The sequence below is a fragment of the Natator depressus genome, chromosome 25 (assembly GCF_965152275.1).
Source record: "Natator depressus isolate rNatDep1 chromosome 25, rNatDep2.hap1, whole genome shotgun sequence".
NCBI classification, from domain to species: Eukaryota; Metazoa; Chordata; order Testudines; family Cheloniidae; genus Natator; species Natator depressus.
The window spans coordinates 16,154,762-16,172,522 of NC_134258.1; the positions used below are offsets into that span (position 1 = coordinate 16,154,762).

The following is a 17,761-nucleotide window of genomic DNA, read 5'->3' on the forward strand; positions in this document are numbered from 1 at the left end:
ACTATTTATCTGCTTGTTTCTTATTAAAGAATGTTAGAAATTTAGTTAGAAAAAATGTCTGGAGTGATACCAACACACACTGATTTTCATCCCTAGCGCTCAAAATGCTTTGTAAAGGCTGTCAGCAGCCTTATCCTCATTTTACCAATGGGAAAACCGAGGCCTGGGAAAGAGGAAGAGGCTTGCCTGTAGCGTTACAATGAGAGAGTTGCAGGGACAGGAAATAGAACCTTGCTCTCCTGACTCTTTCCTGTGCTGAATCCACCAGACTTTCACCCCAAGCTTGAAATCCTGCCCCTATTGTCAACAGATTGCTTTGGTTTCAAGGAGTTTGTGGTAGGGCAGGCTGAAGGGAAGGGAAGCCCAGAGCTAGAGTGAGGAGGCATTTACAAATGTCAGAGTGCACAGCAGATAAAACTGAAAATTCACCAAATCTTCATATCCCTGTTGCATTTCCGTGTCCAATGTGCCAGGCGCTGGGGTTCTAGAGGTTAAAGAATTATCTGGTCCGGATGCCTGAAATCTCAGCAGCAGTAGCACAGTCACTCAGTGCCTCATCATAGCAATGGGAATGTCTGTGCTTCCCTGCCTGCTGCCACCTGCTCCCTGCCAAAGAGTTAAACACAGATATTGGATACAGTCCTGAAAACAATCTGTCAGAGTGACTCCAAACTGAGATGGGACTCTCTTGTCTCTAAACTCACCAAACCCTTCTTTCTGGCTCTTATGTTATGTTGCTGGCAGTCATGATGCTAATGAATGCCAAGGACCCATGAAATCCCCAGGTCTGGCCCCACATAGACTTGCATTTCACAAGCCAGCTTCATGCCTTCCTCCAGCAGCAATGTCTGAGTGGCAAGCAGCTCTGGTCCTACTGCACCTTCCAGCGCAGCATTTTGCTGGGGACCCTGAAAATTGTCTGGCCAGTTCTGTGTAACCACAAGAGCCTGTCCAGGTTCTTTAGCAAACTCTCCCTGGCTCTGAGGTTCTCACCTGCTGCTTTGCCCTCCTGGCTCTGGGAGCTATGGGTGTATGATCAGTGGAAGAAGGGGGTATTTCTCAGGCCTGTTGAGTTAACCGGTATCTCTGTAACTGCACCAGTATCTTACCAGATAGAGCTGTTCCGGTGCCAGCTCTGCTTTGCGCTCATGCAGCACATTTGTGTCATCAGTCTAGCTACATTATTGTAGGCAGGCCCTGACTCTGCTATTGCATGAGCATCTTATGGGGAGGCAAGTTTGAAAGGTTCTTCATCTGTTCTTTGAAGATGTCTGTAACTAAGGAGGCTGCCTTGCATCAACACAAGCTTTCTGCTGTCATTTCTGAAACTTCTGCCATAGGAATTGCTGGAGCAAAGACAGAAATTTGAGAGGAAGTTCAGGCTGAGGAGATCGAAGTCTTGGACAACAAACAAAAGCAAATGAGATCTTCCCTGCCCCTTAGTCCCCCGGTAAACATGCTCTTTAACTCCTTAGATATCTTCCCCTGTAGAGCTTGAATGGGAGGCATTTATAAGGATAGCAAAGGGAATGCATCAAGCTGGAGTTGTTACACAAGAGGGAAATTGTTTATTTTGAGGAGCCAAGTGCTCAGATGGAGTCCTCAGGACATTTCCTTTTTGGGGTGAGACTGAATGACTATATGAATTTAGAGAAAAGAGAGTGCTCTACTGGAACAGGAAATGCCACTTTCTCTCCGAGGAGTTAGCTGGGTCTACATCTTAATTGCACCAATCTCCTTGTTGCAATAGTGCCCCTGTTTCCATGCTGTGAGGAATTGAAATCAATGAGCATCTGCCCTCTTTGTAACATACAATGGACTGGAAGGATTCTCCTCCATCTGCTTGTGTTTTCCTGTAGAAATATGAGGAATGACAAGTCTTATTTTCCCTGGTTTTGCTGGAGGCCTCACTGATGTTGCAGAGGATGATGTACATAGTGAGCTCTCTCACGTTATCTGAACAAGTGAGGGTGTGTTATCTGTAAGCTCTTTGGAGCAGGAACCATATTTTTTTCTGTGTTTGTACAGTACTTAGCACAACAGAGTTCTGGTCCATGGCTCAGGCTCCTGGACACTACAGTAGTACAGATAATTATTAATAATAACCATAATGATAAAGACACTCTTTTCCCTAGGTGTCAATTAGGCATTGGAATGAATTGGATGTTTACAAAATACCAGTTTTAACTAGACTAAAAATCTTCCCTTCCACACTGTGCAGTTTTTGCTCTTTTGTGATATCACATCCCTAATTCTCCAGTCACCATAGAGTCCCCAAAGTAGACAGGATCCAAATTCCTATGATAAAAAGCGAACGGAAAAAACCACACCCATTTGCTTCCCCCTTTGCAGTCACCTTTAAGATATCGCTCAGTGTTTCAGTTCAGCCCCTTGGTTTACTGGCCTTCAGCAAAAAGACAAGGAGGACTTGTGGCACCTTAGAGACTAACCAGTTTATCTGAGCATGAGCTTTCGTGAGCTACAGCAACGTTTCCACCTCAGAACAAGGTTTCCTAACCAACTGTTTATAGAAAGTTCTGGACGGGCAGGATTGGATGGCTTGGGACCTGATAATAGGACACGAATTCCTTTAACCCCAAGTAACCACTTCCAGCCCCAAAGGCCATGTTGGGGAAAGGCCATCTGGGGTCTTATGTATCCTGATCTCAGTTGGCACTAATCAGTATCCTCGTTGACAGCAGAGAAGCCAAGGACTAAACTGACTATGGAGGCATAACCAGCCTGTCACCCTGCTGGGCAAAGCACTTTGGCAGTGGGGAAGCTGGCACTGCCTCTGTCCATGCCATACCTGTTCTTTTCTAACAATGGGAGCTCACTCTCTAAGGAGACGTCTACACAGCAAAAAAACAAAACAAAAACCTATGGCAGCAAGTCTCAGAGCCTAAGTCAGCTGACTCTGGCTTGTGGGGGTTGTGCTACAGGGCTAAAAATAGCAATGTAGATGTTCCTGTTTGTACTGGAGCCTGGGGTCGTAGACCCTCCCCCCTCACTGGTTTCAGAGCCCAGGCTCCAGCCCGAGTGGGGGTGTCTACAATGCTACTTTTAGCCCCATAGCACAAGCCCAAGTCAGTTGATGTGGGCTCTGGAACTCACTGCCGCAGGGTTGTTTTTTTGTTTTGGTTTGGGTTTTTTTGCTGTGTAGATGTGCCCTTAGGCACTTTTCATATATATATTACATTGAGCCCAGTGTGTCTCTGCATTTCCTTTAAGATATGGCCATGCTTTTCTATTTACAGAGACGCAGATAAAGCCCAGAGCCTTGCAGTTTATGTTTGTGATGCTCAGTAAGGGCTTTGGATTGTATCATGAAGTTCTGCAAGTGGTGATCCTAAGGCTGAGTTATTCCATATAGAAGTGGCTGAATTCCCATCTTGTCCAGGGTGACAAGACATCGCAAGTGCCATGGGCATTATCTGAACTGAGTCTGTGTATTTTTAATTACCCATCACCGTGCTATCTAAGTGCAGGGCTGGGGAGAGGGATTCAGATGCCTGGTTTGTGCCTAGAATGCCCCCATATCCACAAAAGTGGATCTGTGCAGAGCTGTTGCATGTCTGAGCTACCTTTTTGCATTGTTTCTTGTTTGTAATATACGTCGCACATGTGTGCCAAGGTCACCAATCCAGGCACTGCTCTTTCTTATGCCTTACTCCATTCCCAGCAGGCTACTTTAGAGAGAAGCAGAAGCGTTTCCTCCCACAAGGGGCCATTTCCCTCTGTCAGAAGTGCACTTGCCCAGTGATGTCCAATAATTAATAATTAGTCTAGCAGCACCATGATAGACTGTATCCTTCTTGTCCTCTTCTGCCTGCCTTCTCACATCTCTGTGCTCTATGGGCTGCACTTAATTTTTGGCTAGCAAAAGCAGAGAGGAGTATGACGCTACACTCCATATTCTTTATGGAAATATGCTTATAATATGGATATGACATAACTGAGATATACTTTATGCAAGATGGGTTTTGTACGGTATCCTTGGAAAGGCTATGATTTACTGGATGTGATTATCCAATTTGTATGCATGTATCATGTCTGTATCTAAAGTTAGGAATATGGGCTATGTAACAATTACATCTGGGGGTATATTGGGAAGACACCCACCAGAGGATAGGCCATCAAATTTGATGAGCTATCAGGAAGCAACAACAAAACCATGAAGATACTAATCTCTCTTCCTCCTGGGAGGTGTGGGGCGGAGGGGGACTTAACTGTGACACTATTAGGTCAAAAAGAAAAGGAGTACTTGTGACACCTTAGAGACTAACAAATTTATTTGAGCATAAGCTTTCGTGAGCTACAGCTCACTTCATCAGATACAGCTCATAAAAGCTTATGCTCAAATAAATTTGTTAGTCTCTAAGGTGCCACAAGTACTCCTTTTCTTTTTGAGGATACAGACTAACACGGCTGCTACTCTGAAACCTGTCACTATTAGGTCAGGTGGTCTTGTCACCTGATACTAAACATTACCTGGGACTTCTTGTAACTTTCCCCTGGAAGGGAAGGGGGATCAAGTTTGGGAAACAAAGGATTCTGCCTTATATAAATCCTATTTAAGGGTGGGGAAGAATGCAAACGGGACTCCTCCTCTCCATGGCCTGTTTGCCCAAGAAGAAAGGCTGCTAAAGCCACCTGAAGGGAAGGTGGGAGGTGGGAGGCGGAGTCCAGACTGAAAAGAAATATAACTGGAACTCTGAACCACAGAAACTTTGCAACCTGCCTAAAATAAAATTTAGGGTAAGAAATTACACTTTGTAACCTATTTCTTAAGTATATTGAGCTTAGCTTGCATACTTTGTTTTATTTGCTCAGTAATCTGTTTTGTTCTTTCTGTTATCTCTTATAATCACTTCAAATTCACCTTTTGTAGTTAATAAAATTTGTTTTGTTTATTATTAAACCCCGTTTCTCTAATTTCTAACTGGGGAGGAGGGGCGGCAAGAAGTCGTGCACATCTCTCTTCACATTGAGGAAGAGGGTGAATTTGATGTGCTTGCACTGTGCAAATATTTCTATACAGTGCAAGACAGTAGTATTTTGAGTTTCTCTCCTAAAAGGGGAGGGCACGTGAGTGCTGGGGGAGCCCTCTCACACAGAGCTGACTTCAGTCTGTGTCTGCAGCAGGATGTGGCCCTACTTTGTGTGTGCTGCAAGAGACCGGAGAGCCTAATTCAGCAAAGTAGGGAGAGGGAACCCAGGCTGATTGAGCAGGGGAGGCTCAGTTAAACCCCAGCACATCAGGTGGTCCAACCTGTCACTGGGAGCATTTATAAAACTAAAGAGAATGTGGCTTTTGGCAAGCCCTTCATTTGGGATTAGGTATCCTCTCCTCCTAGACTCTGTGTGTCACTTTTCTTTGAAAGCTTCTGTCTCAAGTCTGCTTCATCCCCAACTGCTCCAGGTATGGTTTAACTCAGTTCCTGACTTTATTCTCTCTCTTTTTATCCCCCCTGGGAAGGTGGCTGCATTCGGGATCATCAAACATGGCTGTCTTGGAGGTACCCTTGTTCTCAGGTTTCCGAGCAGATATTGAGAGCCTGGAGCAGGTAAGATGTTGTGATCAGAGTGCAGAGCATGTGCTTAGAGGTTGGCCATGGCTCTTTCATTAGCAGGGATTCCCTTTGAGGTGCTTGGGGAAGTAAATGCCATATTATGTGAGAAGAGATGTAATTAAAATCAGAGGGTAGGAGATTTCACTTGTCAGAAAATATTTATCTGAAGTGGGGAAACAGATGTTCTGACTAAGATTAACAAATTTACCTAACTCAACCAAATAAGCCTTTATTACTGTGCATGGCTCATGGTAATTAAATGAGACTCATTTGGAAAAGCTGAAGTGAAAATGTGCTCCAACAGGAGCTGTTTATGGCTTCTTAGGGGCTGTATTATCTCCAACATCTGGATTCGATTTCATTGGAGGCTCTGTGTCTTGGAATTTTTTTTTCTGGGAGAACATCATGTTTATTGCAAGCCAAACTGAGGTGGACAGAATGTGCCTCTTGCCCAGCCAGCTCTCTAGGAGGGAGGAACTACAGTCTTCAGATTCACTTTAGAATTTGTTGCAGCATTACACTGTTTTCATTGCTTTTTGATGTTATAAATAAAATTGTTAGTGACACTCTGTCTGAAGAGAGAAAAGAAACTAACATGCTATCTCTGAGAAACAGCAAAAGAGCTAATCAGGAATTTCTCTACACAACAGACCTCTTCCTTTAATGGCCTTGTCTTTTCTGTATGTGTGTGGGGGGGGTGGGACTGTGTTCATAACTCAGATTAACTAACAAGGCACAATTCTAGTGAAGACAAGGCAGTTTAATTTGACTTACTAACTCACGTGAAGACTACAAACTGCCTTGTCTTCACTAGGATTGTACCTCAAGTTAGTTAACTCGAGTTGAGAATGCACCTTTTTCCCCCCCAGTGAAGATGAAGCCATTACGTGCATCTTCAGAGGGCTGCAGTTTGAGTCAAAACTTGCCCTCAGATACTCACACGGTAACTGTCACTGAAGCTAGTGAGATTGTTTGTTAGGATCTGAGAATAGAATTTGACCTTTTATGTATTAGGAGAGCATGTATACTTGTTTTTGTGCAGATATACGTGCCTCTAATGCATGGAACCTTTACTTTAAAAGAAAATGGAAAAGGTTTTGTAATATGGGTAGCAGGATAATGTGTGGTTTCAGAGTAACAGCCGTGTTAGTCTGTATTCGCAAAAAGAAAAGGAGTACTTGTGGCACCTTAGGATAACGTGTGTGCACCCTTGGAATCTTCATTCTGCTGTGTTTTAAATATATGCATTTGAAAATGAAGTCGTCTTTCACTTACCGGCTAATTCCTGAGTCTGGGATTCTCTCTTTCCCCTGCAACAAGTGGTACAGCCATAAATGCCTAAAGTGGAGTAGAAAAAGTGCAGGAAAACCCAGGTCAAATTGTGGGGAACCCTAGAGTCCTTGCTATAGAGATAGTAATGTTGAACCTCTCTTCTGCTTCTTTTTCACAGACTGCAGAGGACGTCTGGGTAGTACATATGTTGCTTATAGGTAATGGGAGGTTGAATATCAGTATAAGGAAATATCACCAATAGGAGTCTCCCATATTGCTTTGTGGAAGATAGTGAGGAAATAACCGAGGGGCCTCTGCTGGTCTTGGTTTATGTTTGCAGTACTTCCTGTGGAAGAGCTGTAAGTAAAGGCAAAAGGATATGGGTGGAAAACTGGCTTAGGAACAGGAGGTGCAGGGCAGCTTCAGAGCACATAGAAACATTCCCAGTGGGAATCACTGTCAGGACCTCTTCTTTATTAACCAGAGGGATGGATGATGAAGAAAATAGGTGAGCTGATACTGTTCTGAAAGAAGGAGGCTATTACTTTGGAGGGGGCACATGCAGAGCAGTGGAGAGAATACCAGCTACGAAGGGCTAGGAGAGCTGCTGGGCTTATTCTCCTTGCAGGCTCTGAGGTTTCAAAAATAATGGAAGGGACTGATTGTTGCTAACGGTAAATTGTTCACACTGGAGAGGGGATCAAACACTAGGAGTGAAGTGCGAGCTCTCCTCTGCTGGACAGAATTGCATTACACAAATGGGATTAAGTCTTTGGAATATGTTACTGAAAAGGGAAATCGAAGCAAATAGTATACAAGAGTCTGAGAGTGGGTCCAGTTTTGTTTCTGGAAAAGCAAGGAGTGAAACACTAGAAAGCACTGGCATATTGGGTTAAGAAGCCATCCCCAGGGGCTCCTTATATTCCTGGTAGGGCCTGATGCAGCTAAAGAAGCAGTAGGAGCTCTCAGGACCCAGGACAGGCTGTGTTGACCTAACCTGTGCCTCCCCACAGCACAGGAACAGTGGAATGAGCCCTGGGGTGGATTTCCCTCTTGGGGTCTCAGGTGCTGACACTTTCTGGAGGCTGCAAAGTTTGTGTGTCAGTTAATCCTAGGATGGTTTTGGTCAAGAGAATTGTGTTCTGGTATAAGACTGATTTTGCAGCTGTGCCAGCCAGGTGTTTCTCTAATACATGGAGGGAATGAATTATTGGGGTTTGTTCTGCACACATCTATAGGCTGAGAGTTTTAAAGTAGGAGCAATTCCACTTCTGAACAGAGGGCCAGCACAGGGCCTGTTCAGTACTCACACCATCAGGACTTAGTGGTTTATGCTGGCAGTCTGCTCAGCTTTACGAGTCATTTGAAGTGTGGTTAACTCCAGAGTGGATGTACCATGATCTAGGACAGGGGCCCCCAACCGTTTTCCTTCTGAGGTTCCCCCAACAAGTTATAAAAACTCCGTGGCCTGCCTGTGCTACAACTTTTTTCTGCACATAAAAGCCACAGCTGGCATTAGGGATTTGCAAGCAAGGCTATTGCCCAGGGCCCCACATCACAAGGGGGCCCCGCAAAAGTAAATTGCTCAGGCTTCGACTTCAGCGCCAGGTGGCAGAGTTCAGGGCCCCGGACTTCAGCCCCGCATAGCAGGGCTTGGGCTTTCTGCCCCGGGCCCCAGCCAGTCTAACACTGGCCCTGCTTGGTGGACCCCCTAAAACCTGTTTGCAGCCTGCCAGGAGGCCCTGGACTCCTGACTGAGAACCACTGATCTAGGAATCAGGAACTTCTGAGTTTTAATCCCAGTTCCCCCATGGATTCACTGTGTGACCTTAGCCGGTCACTTCTTCTCTCTGTGCCCCAATATCCTTCACCTGTAAAATAAGGATAATACTTACCTGCCTCACAGGAGTGACTACTCTGGCAATTAGTTAATAATCGCACAGCGCATGGCACATGTGAAGTGGCCTGTACATGCTAACTGTTCTATGCAGCACCCAGGCACTTTAATGATGGATGAGTCAGAAAGGCCTTAGCCTTCCATTGTGTGGTCATAAGAAGCTTTGGGCAATGCACCACAAATCTTCCACAGAATATTTGAAACACGTGGGACCTCAGGGATTCGGGTGTCCCATTTAGCATCATCATGCGAATGTCGAGGTTCTGCTGGTCTCCCTTCCAAATGCTGACGTGCATCCTGGGGGACAGAACAGAAAAAAATGGGGAACATATCCAAGCCAGAGTAGAGAAGGGGTCAAAAACTGACCCACACTGGATGTATTGTTAAATATATTAATATCTGAGAAGCATCATGTGCGAGTTTAATATCCCTCTCGTGTCAAGCTGAATGATCTCTCCAGCACATTAGACACAAACAGGCATTTCTCAAGCACTGGGCACACAGGTCTGTCTTTGCTTCCTCTCTATAAACAAAAGTGTTTGTGGTGACCTTTCCCATCTCCCCTTTCCCTAGATCTGATCTCCCCTGTTCCCAGTGCCCCAAGGGTTTTTGTCAGGGAGGCGAGGCAGTAAAGGATCTCAGTTCACCAATGATCTATTGTTGTTTGGGGGTGGATGGAGGGGTGTGCCCTTTAAGATTCTAGTTCCATAAAGCAACAGATAATTTTCTTTCCTTATTGCTGGGTGGGGGAAGAGAGTTGATTACACTTAGATTCATAGATTAATAGATACTAAGGTAAGAAGGGACCATCATGATCATCTAGTCTGACTTCCTGCACAACGCAGGCCACAGAATTTCACCCACCCACTCCTGCGAAAAACCTCTCACCTATGTCTGAGCTATTGAAGTCCTCAAATCGTGGTTTAAAGGCTTCAAGGAGCAGAGAATCCTCCAGCAAGTGACCCATGTCCCATGCTACAGAGGAAGGCGAAACCTTCGTCTAATTTCAAGTCTAAACTTCCTGGTGGCCAGTTTATATCCATTTGTTCTTGTGTCCACATTGGTACTGAGCTTAAATAATTCCTCTCCCTCTCCCACTTGCTTCTTAGAATCATAGAATATGGACTAGAGGACCTCAGGAGGTCCTCTAGTCCACCTCCCTGCTCAAAGCAGGACCAATCCCCAACTAAATCATCGTAGCCAAGGCTTTGTCAAGCCTGACCTTAAAATGTTAAGATTGAACCCATGAAGCACCCCAGAGCATGAATCATCTGTGCTGAGAGAGATTTGGGTCCCTGCAGCTCCACCTTCTTGCCTTTGGAAGCAGCACTGCGATTTGCATAGCTCTTACTGCCCAGGTGCTGATTCAAATTCAACCAGTCTGCGAGTTCTGTGAGCCAAACACTCCGCAGACAGCACCCCTGTCTGGGGGAAAAGTTGTTTGCATGGGAGAAGGTGCTGAGCAGTCCATTTCCACAGCCCTCTCTGGGGCTGCAGCTGAGTGATTCCCACTGGAGATAAAAGGAGTCATGCAGCTAGAAGATCTAACTCCTTCAGGGGGCAATTTGCAAAGGTCTGTGGCCCAGTCTCCCTTTCTGCAGGTGCTGTAGGTGGAGGTCTCAATTCTCACACCTGGAGCACTTGGAGGCATTGCACAGACATGCACTTGCAGTTCAGTTGTGACACAAAATGTGCCTGCAAATTGTGCCTACAAAAGGAGGCAGCTTTTTTTAACACATAGCCCCAAATGTGCCTCTTGTTTGGACTACTTTGTTTGTCATTAGAGACACAAGATATTCCCATCTCTGTGTTTTCTTGCTGCTCCCACTCTCTCCTCCACTCCACGCACTTACCATCGTGTCCTAGGGGTTTTTATAAATCAGGTTTCCTTGTTAGGTGTTTGCACTCACAAGGGAATAGGGTACACAGAGGGGATTCCCATGCAGCTCTGAGGATGGTGATGGTTAATGAAGAGGCAGGCCCCCTTACTGTGTAGCCACAAATCCTCCTAATAGTGCTGGGTGTCGACAAGGTCAGAGGTCACCAAAGGCTGGCATATCAAACTTCACCAAAAAAATGCAACTTTAGCTGAGCAGAGCATTTCCCGGTGGCGCCAGTCTCACCGAGCCCTCATAAAAGGGCTGTCTGCAGCCGTCCATGGCTGAGTAATAACAGCCACCACCAGGCCCCTAAAATTATACGGACAAATTAAATTGGCTCTTTCCATATTGTGTGGGACTTAAACACATGTTCCTTTTCTTGTTACAGTAATAGCAGGAAGCTGTGCACAGGGTTTTACAGCTCTGAGCAGCACACTAAAGAAATTCACAGCTAAAAATATTAGTAGCAGGTTGGGTGAATTACAGTGCATGTGCTTTTAGCCCCACATTGTATCTTTTAACAAATAATAATAATGCCTTGCCCTCCTTTCCATTGGGCATTAATCCTTGGTTCTCTTCTGTGGACCTTTGAGGCATCCTATAGCATTATGTAGTAGGGATATAATTATCTGTCTATGTGGAACAGTTCATTCATTCAATAGTCATGTTATTCTCTTATAAATTCTCTTGAACTTTTCCATAAGGGTAGTAATCCTGCTGCACACACAGCACAGGGAGAACAGCTCTGCAGACACTGATGAACAACACCAGATGAAGTGGATTTCAGGGAGCCAGCACTGTAGGTGTGGGTCTTGCTCTGAAATCCCCAGTGTGTGCAGATCATCACAGTACAGTAACTGATGAGCATGTACAGAATAAGCATAGTTGCCTGGCTAGCACAATGTGTACTGCGATTCCCTGTAACTCCAAAGGTAGAGAAGGTGAATAGTAGGGGCTTGGCCTGACCCTCTTATCTCCGAGGGAGGGTGCCGAGGACTCTTTCAGATGGCTGCTCTTTTCAAATGTAAGGACTAATTTTCCTGGCAGAAGAATGTTTTGAGTTGTTTGAGCCAGCAGCAATGGTGGGAGGGGGCCCTTAATACCCAGTGCGGTCCATCAGCATAATTCCCTGGCTGACTGAGGGAGCGTAAACAAGAGACTGCACTCTAGCAAGTGTTTTGGGGTGTCTGGGGTCCTGCTTGAGCCTTGGTACTGAAAATAATCCAGGAGCTACTCAGAGTATGGATGAAATATTAGATGAGTTCCAGTGGGGTAAGCATGGTCCCCAGTAGCTAGCAAGTGCTGCACCATAACACGTTGCACCTCACAGGACATATCACACCATAGACAGATCGCATCAGAAAAACACAAACTTAGTTTCCTCCTGGTTTATCTGGAGGCACCTGTGACCCTTATTGCTCATCCTCTGAGGTAATTTTCCAACAGAGAGAAGTTGTGTTTTCTCTAGGCTCTGATCAGGTGTTTCCTAAGCACTTTGAAAGCTTTGTTTTTTTGTTAACTGCAAAATATTTTCCATAAAATGAGGTTATGATAAACCTCTTCATTTCCTTCCAGTTATTAATGAACAAGCAAATTGGATTAAAAAGATATGAAGTTGATGGAAGAAAAATCCTTTTTTATTTTGATGAGGTAATGACTTTGTGTATGATTTTGTTATTTTTCTATGTTAGGATAAGGCGAGAGAAATGATCAGTGGATCAGGCTTAAATAAAATAATAACGAATACTTTGCCTTTGATAGCTCTTTGCAGATGAGGATCTCAGTACAAACTTTAATTGGCAAGCCTCATGAACCCCTTCTGAGGCAGGCAGCCATCATCCACATTTTTGGCAGTAGACTGAGGCACAAAAGATGGAGGTGACTTGCCCCAGACCATACAGGAGGTCAAAATAGATCCCAGTTCCCCTAGTTTCCAGTCCTGTGCTTTAACCACAAGATAATCTGACATTAAAGCACCATTAGGGTCACCAAAGGGGCTATGTAACAATGGCCTTTTACTCACGGGTCCATTTGCAATGAGTATTCGGAGTCGGATCTGCAAATCAGTGCACACCTGGGAGGGGGAGCTGGTGTCTTTTCTGCCTTGTTCATCAGCAACAGAATCTTTAACTAAATTCCATTTGCAGACAGCTTATGACTGATGATGCTGATGAACAAGGCAGAGAACACAGCTTGGGTTTCAGATGCCAGGCTGAGTTTGTGGCTCTGACACACTGCCCCCAGTGCAGGATGTGTCTTACACAGGGCTCCACTCGACCTGTATCTTATTGATCTATCTATGCTTTTATGCCACACTTGTCTCAGCATAGTAAACAGCTTGGTATTGGAAGGTGCCTTGGTTAGTGCAGGTATCTAGCACAGTGAGAGTTGAGTTAAATGGTGCACACTGTATAGCAGTAAGCAGCTGCCTTACTCCGCTGACTTATAGAACTGTAGACTATGTTAAACTAAAACTCTTATGCCCTTTGTGCAGATTCCTAGCCAGTGTATGACCTGTGTAAAATTTCAAGCCTTCAGAGAGTATATAGTTGGGAAAACTGCCCCGGTCCCCATCAAAGTGTATGATTACTATGAGCCAGGTATGTGCTCTTTGTCTTTGGATCTTGCTAACGCTAAAGACCTAGCCGCATGGCTTGTTTATAATTTGTCATTCTTGCTGCTCTGTAGCTTTTGAAGCGACTCGTTTCTACAATGTGAGTGAAAACAGCCCCCTGGCACGGGAGCTCTGTGATGGGCCAACGTGCAATGAGGTGGAAAGCTCAGCCAATCACTGGGTTGGTAAGTTGCAGCAAAGATGAACTGGCAATCTCTGAAAGCGGAATCCAAAAGATGTATAGCTTGGGAATTCAGAACTGAGAGTGAGGGCTTTAAAAAGATGTTTATTTCAGTGTCTTGAGGCTACGGTAGTGGGTAGTTTTTAAATGCCTGTGGTGAGCATAGAAATGACTACAGCAAATCAGACCAATGATGCATTTAATTTGGTCTTCTGTCACCATCAGTAGCTAGTACATGTTGCTTCAGAAGGACGAGTAATGTACAATTATGGAATAATCTCCTAATGAGGGAAGTTTCCTCCCGATCTCTGTCAGTTATTGGTTGGGTTATGCACTGAATATGAAGCCTTATGTCCCTTATAATTTTCTTAATCTTTTATCTAACTTAATTGTGGATGCTGCTATTATTCATTCATATAAATGTTGCAATTTTTTATCCTGTTTAAGTTCTTGACCTCAATAACAACTTTTGGCAGAGAGTTCCACAAGTTAATTATGTAGCAAGACAGAGTAGTTTCATGTGTCTGCCATGACAGTAATTTCTTCCTGCTTTGAGCAGGGGGTTGGACTAGATGACCTCCTGAGGTCCCTTCCAACCCTGAGATTCTATGATTCTATGACTACCTACTTCTTTCTGTCCCACATGATGCACAAATTGGTGCGTGTGTGTGTGTGTATGTGCGTGGGGGAACTGTACTGTATACAGAGATGAAGTATTACAGCCAGAGCTGCTCTTCCAGAGCGGCTGGTCTATTCCCACCGCTTCCTACTTCAGTAAATTCATAAACTCCTGTTGAGAAGCTGCAGGGAATTCTTATTAAAAAAAACATGTCTAGGAAACACAAGAAAAAAACAAAATATCCTCTCTCCTCTGCTTCTGATGTTCCTGCTTCCATTTCAGGTTTCTTTCACTCTGGGCCGTGCAACAATGTTTTTGGCTGTTTAGAAGATGAGTATTTTGAGCAGTGCATGTGCTCCCGGGACTGTGGCTATGATGGGGAGCCAGTGTGTGGATCAGATGGGATGATTTATCAGAACCATTGCCAGATGGAGGTAGCATCCTGCAGGAATAATACAAGGATAGAGCAGATACCTATGTCTCAATGTTCTGCCTGTAAGTTCCATTCAGTTTCCTGTTCTGTTGTTACGGGTTAGCCAAGGCAGTCCACAACCTCACCTGAACAAGGTCTGCTGATTAAATTGTGTCTGATGTGGACAAGTGGAGGATTTGAACTCCATCTCCAGAAGTGAAAAGGTAGCTCCTTGTCCTGCTACACATGAGCTGGGCCTTGCATTTAGTAGAGTTGGCAGTTTCCTGCTGTGCTGAAATGGTCACAGTTGGGTTTGCATATCTCAAGGACGAAAGGACTAGTCAAAATGACCCTCGAGGAATTTCAGTGGCTCCACTGATATTCATCCAGAGTGATGTCTCCAGATATAAATGAGCCCTGTGAGAGATCTCTGAGAGATTTCCCATGTGCTTTCATCAGGTGCATGTGGCAATTTGATGAACTATGCTGGATCGTGGTGGATAGGGCACTGTGAAAATCGTGGTTTCATGGACTGCACAGAAATCCCAAAATTAGCCCAATACTGTGATTTGTTCTCCAACAGTGAGGAAGCAGAGATGGGTACCCCTGCTTCTGCCTCCCCACTGAGGCTACAGCTGCTCATGGGGCATTAGCGGGCCAGTCCCATGCCAAAGGCGGGCAGGGAAGTGGTGGGTGTGGTGGGCAGGTGGGTGTTCTCAAAAATGGACAGGGTGATGAACGCCACCTGGATGAGCAGAGAAAGCCAACTGTGTGTAAATTCAGCCACATGGTGCCAGCTGGTCCGGCCCAGTCCTGCCTGGGCAAGGGATCAGGGCTTGGCTCGCTTCACACTCAGCTCCAGCTGCCAACCGCTGCTTCCCGTGTGGCCAGCGGGGAGAGGGGGTCAGCACTGACAACATGGCAATTAGGAGCCCTGGCCTGGCCCACTTCACCATGGCCCCTGCAGGCCTGGTGGAGAGACATAGGGTTACTAACCCTTCAGGATTGTCCTGGAGTCTCCAGGAATTAAAGATTAATCTTTAATTAAAGATTATGTATTGTGATGAAACCTCCTGGAATATATCCAATCAGAGTTGGCAACCCTAGGGAGACACCACAGTGCCAGCTGGCTAGGAGCTGAGGCGGATCCATCCCACCACCCCTATCTCCCTGGTGGGGCAGGGCCCCCTCACACCATGACGCCTCTCCCCCGCCCGCCCCCACCTGCTTGTGTTCTAAGCGGTGGTAGTGCTGAATACTGTGCTGGTTACAGTGCAGGGATTGATTCCAGTCTCAGCTCCTTTCCAGATGGCACTGAGGTGCCTCTCCCAGGGGTGTGAGGGCCGCAGTGGGCAGGGCAGAGAGGAAGCACTCGGGGCGACCTGGGCCAGAGCTGAGGACAGAAGGAGCCAGGTCCCAATCCCTGCCCCAGGCCGGGCTGGGGCTGGCCCCATATGGTTCATCTGCAGGTGCTGAGCTGGCTCTCACTCCACACCCAGGGGGTGTTCCTCACCTTGGTTGTTGGTGAGACATCCTGTTGTCCCCGCTACACTCCATGGGTTAGGGCTGGCCCGCTAACCGCCCACAAGCAGTCACAGCCTCAGTGAGGAAGCAGAAATGGAAATTCCCACTGCTGTGCCAACTCCCCTCTGTTGGAAAATCGCAACAGTTCAGGGTGGGGGTGGGGACTTGGCAGCCATGCATATTCTGTGAAATTTGAACATTTACCCACGACACTGCCATCAACTAAAAAAAAAAAAAAAAAATCCAGAACTTCCTCCACCCTTAATCATGGGGAACTGAAACATTTTCTAGTGGTTCTGTAACCAACACTGTGGCAATTGTATAATTTTCTTCTACAGCCAAGAATTTGCCAGAAGAAAGAGAAACACATTTCCACGGAATTGAGCAGCCTAGCATTCAACAAACTCCTGCAGGTATTGTCTTGTCTTTAGATTGATCTAAAACCCTTTTTCTTTGATAAGGTTAGAGCTGATCACGAGCAATAAGTGACTAGTAATTTTTTTGCAAAAACTAGGTAGAAAATCTCAAAGTTAGAAAAAGCGAGAAGGCAGGAGAATTTAGGCCAAATGAATGCACAAATGCAACCCTGGCTCTTCTTGTCCCCTGTTTTGAAAAAATTAACATACGCTGTGTGCTGCCTTCAGTGCCCATGAGAGCTGAGATTTCGTGGCAGCTAGTTATGTATGGAGAGGTGCAGGTGAATGAACGCCAAACGCTGGGATATGGGGAGCTTGTACTCAGCAGCTGTCATACCATCTCATTAGCAGTGGTAAACTGAAAACTTCCCATTGGAGATCAGACTGGTGTAGTTTGTCCTAGCAAATGAGTCAGGGGGACTTGGTGCCAGCTGGACCATTTGCAGGAACCCTAGAGATTGCAGCTGAATCAAATTTACCCTTAACTTTTCTGTTAAACTTTTGAGATGGCTGCTCTGATCTTGTTATTAAAGCCTCTGTCTGGGGTAAATGCCCTTAATAAGTGCAAGGTGAAGGGGAGTGGGAAGGAGCTGCCACTTTACTGGGTTTGAATGAATTGAGGAAGCTGGCTGCTCATTTCAGTTGGTGCTTATATTTATGGGAAGTTTTTTCCCCAAGATTCATATGTCAAAAATGCTCATGAGTTACAATAAATCTTGCGAGGAAGCATTGGAGGTGGGTCAATAGAGTAGTTGTTTCACACTGTTTCTAGTAAATGAACTGGACTGGATTTTTCCTGGCTGCTTTCCACTCAACAATTCTTCCCTGGGCTCAAACTCTTCCAACAAATCAGCAAAACAAATAGTTTCTGCAGAGTGAGAAGTAAATGGACAGAAGCTGTGTTCCCCTCCCTCTTCCATGTTCTCCTGGCACTGATGCTCAGACCAGCATATATCCAGCTCGCTCATGTTCCCTGCCCTTCCCCTGCTCAGCAAAAGCAACTGGGCAGCTTTTCAAGATATATAAACATGTTTTGAGCATTCCCACAGATGACCTTACCTGAGGAGTTGCAAACTGATCTAGTCAGTGTGTGTCATGGTCACACTCACTCTGGATTTTGATAGTGCATAAATCAATTGATTCTCCATAAGACTAAGTGATATGGATGCTTGTTTTTTTCTAAGCTGTATAAATCTGGTCTGCTCTGTATCTCTTTCTTCCAATTGCATCTGAATCCTTTAAAACATTCACACAAGGAAAAACCACTGAGACACATTCTATTTAATGGCAAAAAACCCCTATGTTAATGCTGAGTTAAGGTTGCTTGGTAGTATGTTATTGCCTTGCAGAATACTGAGTTGAGCAAAATTCAG

General features: G+C 45.3%; 1 protein-coding gene across 2 annotated transcripts in view; it reads left to right on the forward strand.

Annotated features, from left to right (window-relative positions):
- Positions 1 to 17,761, forward strand: part of CPAMD8 (C3 and PZP like alpha-2-macroglobulin domain containing 8) — a 103,840-nt gene that overhangs the window by 58,873 nt on the left and 27,206 nt on the right. For both annotated transcript variants that reach the window (XM_074939832.1, XM_074939833.1), the window contains exons 36-41: positions 5,480 to 5,567; positions 12,198 to 12,272; positions 13,117 to 13,222; positions 13,311 to 13,421; positions 14,319 to 14,531; positions 16,311 to 16,385. In XM_074939832.1, coding sequence (XP_074795933.1) covers positions 5,480 to 5,567; positions 12,198 to 12,272; positions 13,117 to 13,222; positions 13,311 to 13,421; positions 14,319 to 14,531; positions 16,311 to 16,385 — 668 coding nt within the window. The remainder of the gene's footprint in view (positions 1 to 5,479; positions 5,568 to 12,197; positions 12,273 to 13,116; positions 13,223 to 13,310; positions 13,422 to 14,318; positions 14,532 to 16,310; positions 16,386 to 17,761) is intronic.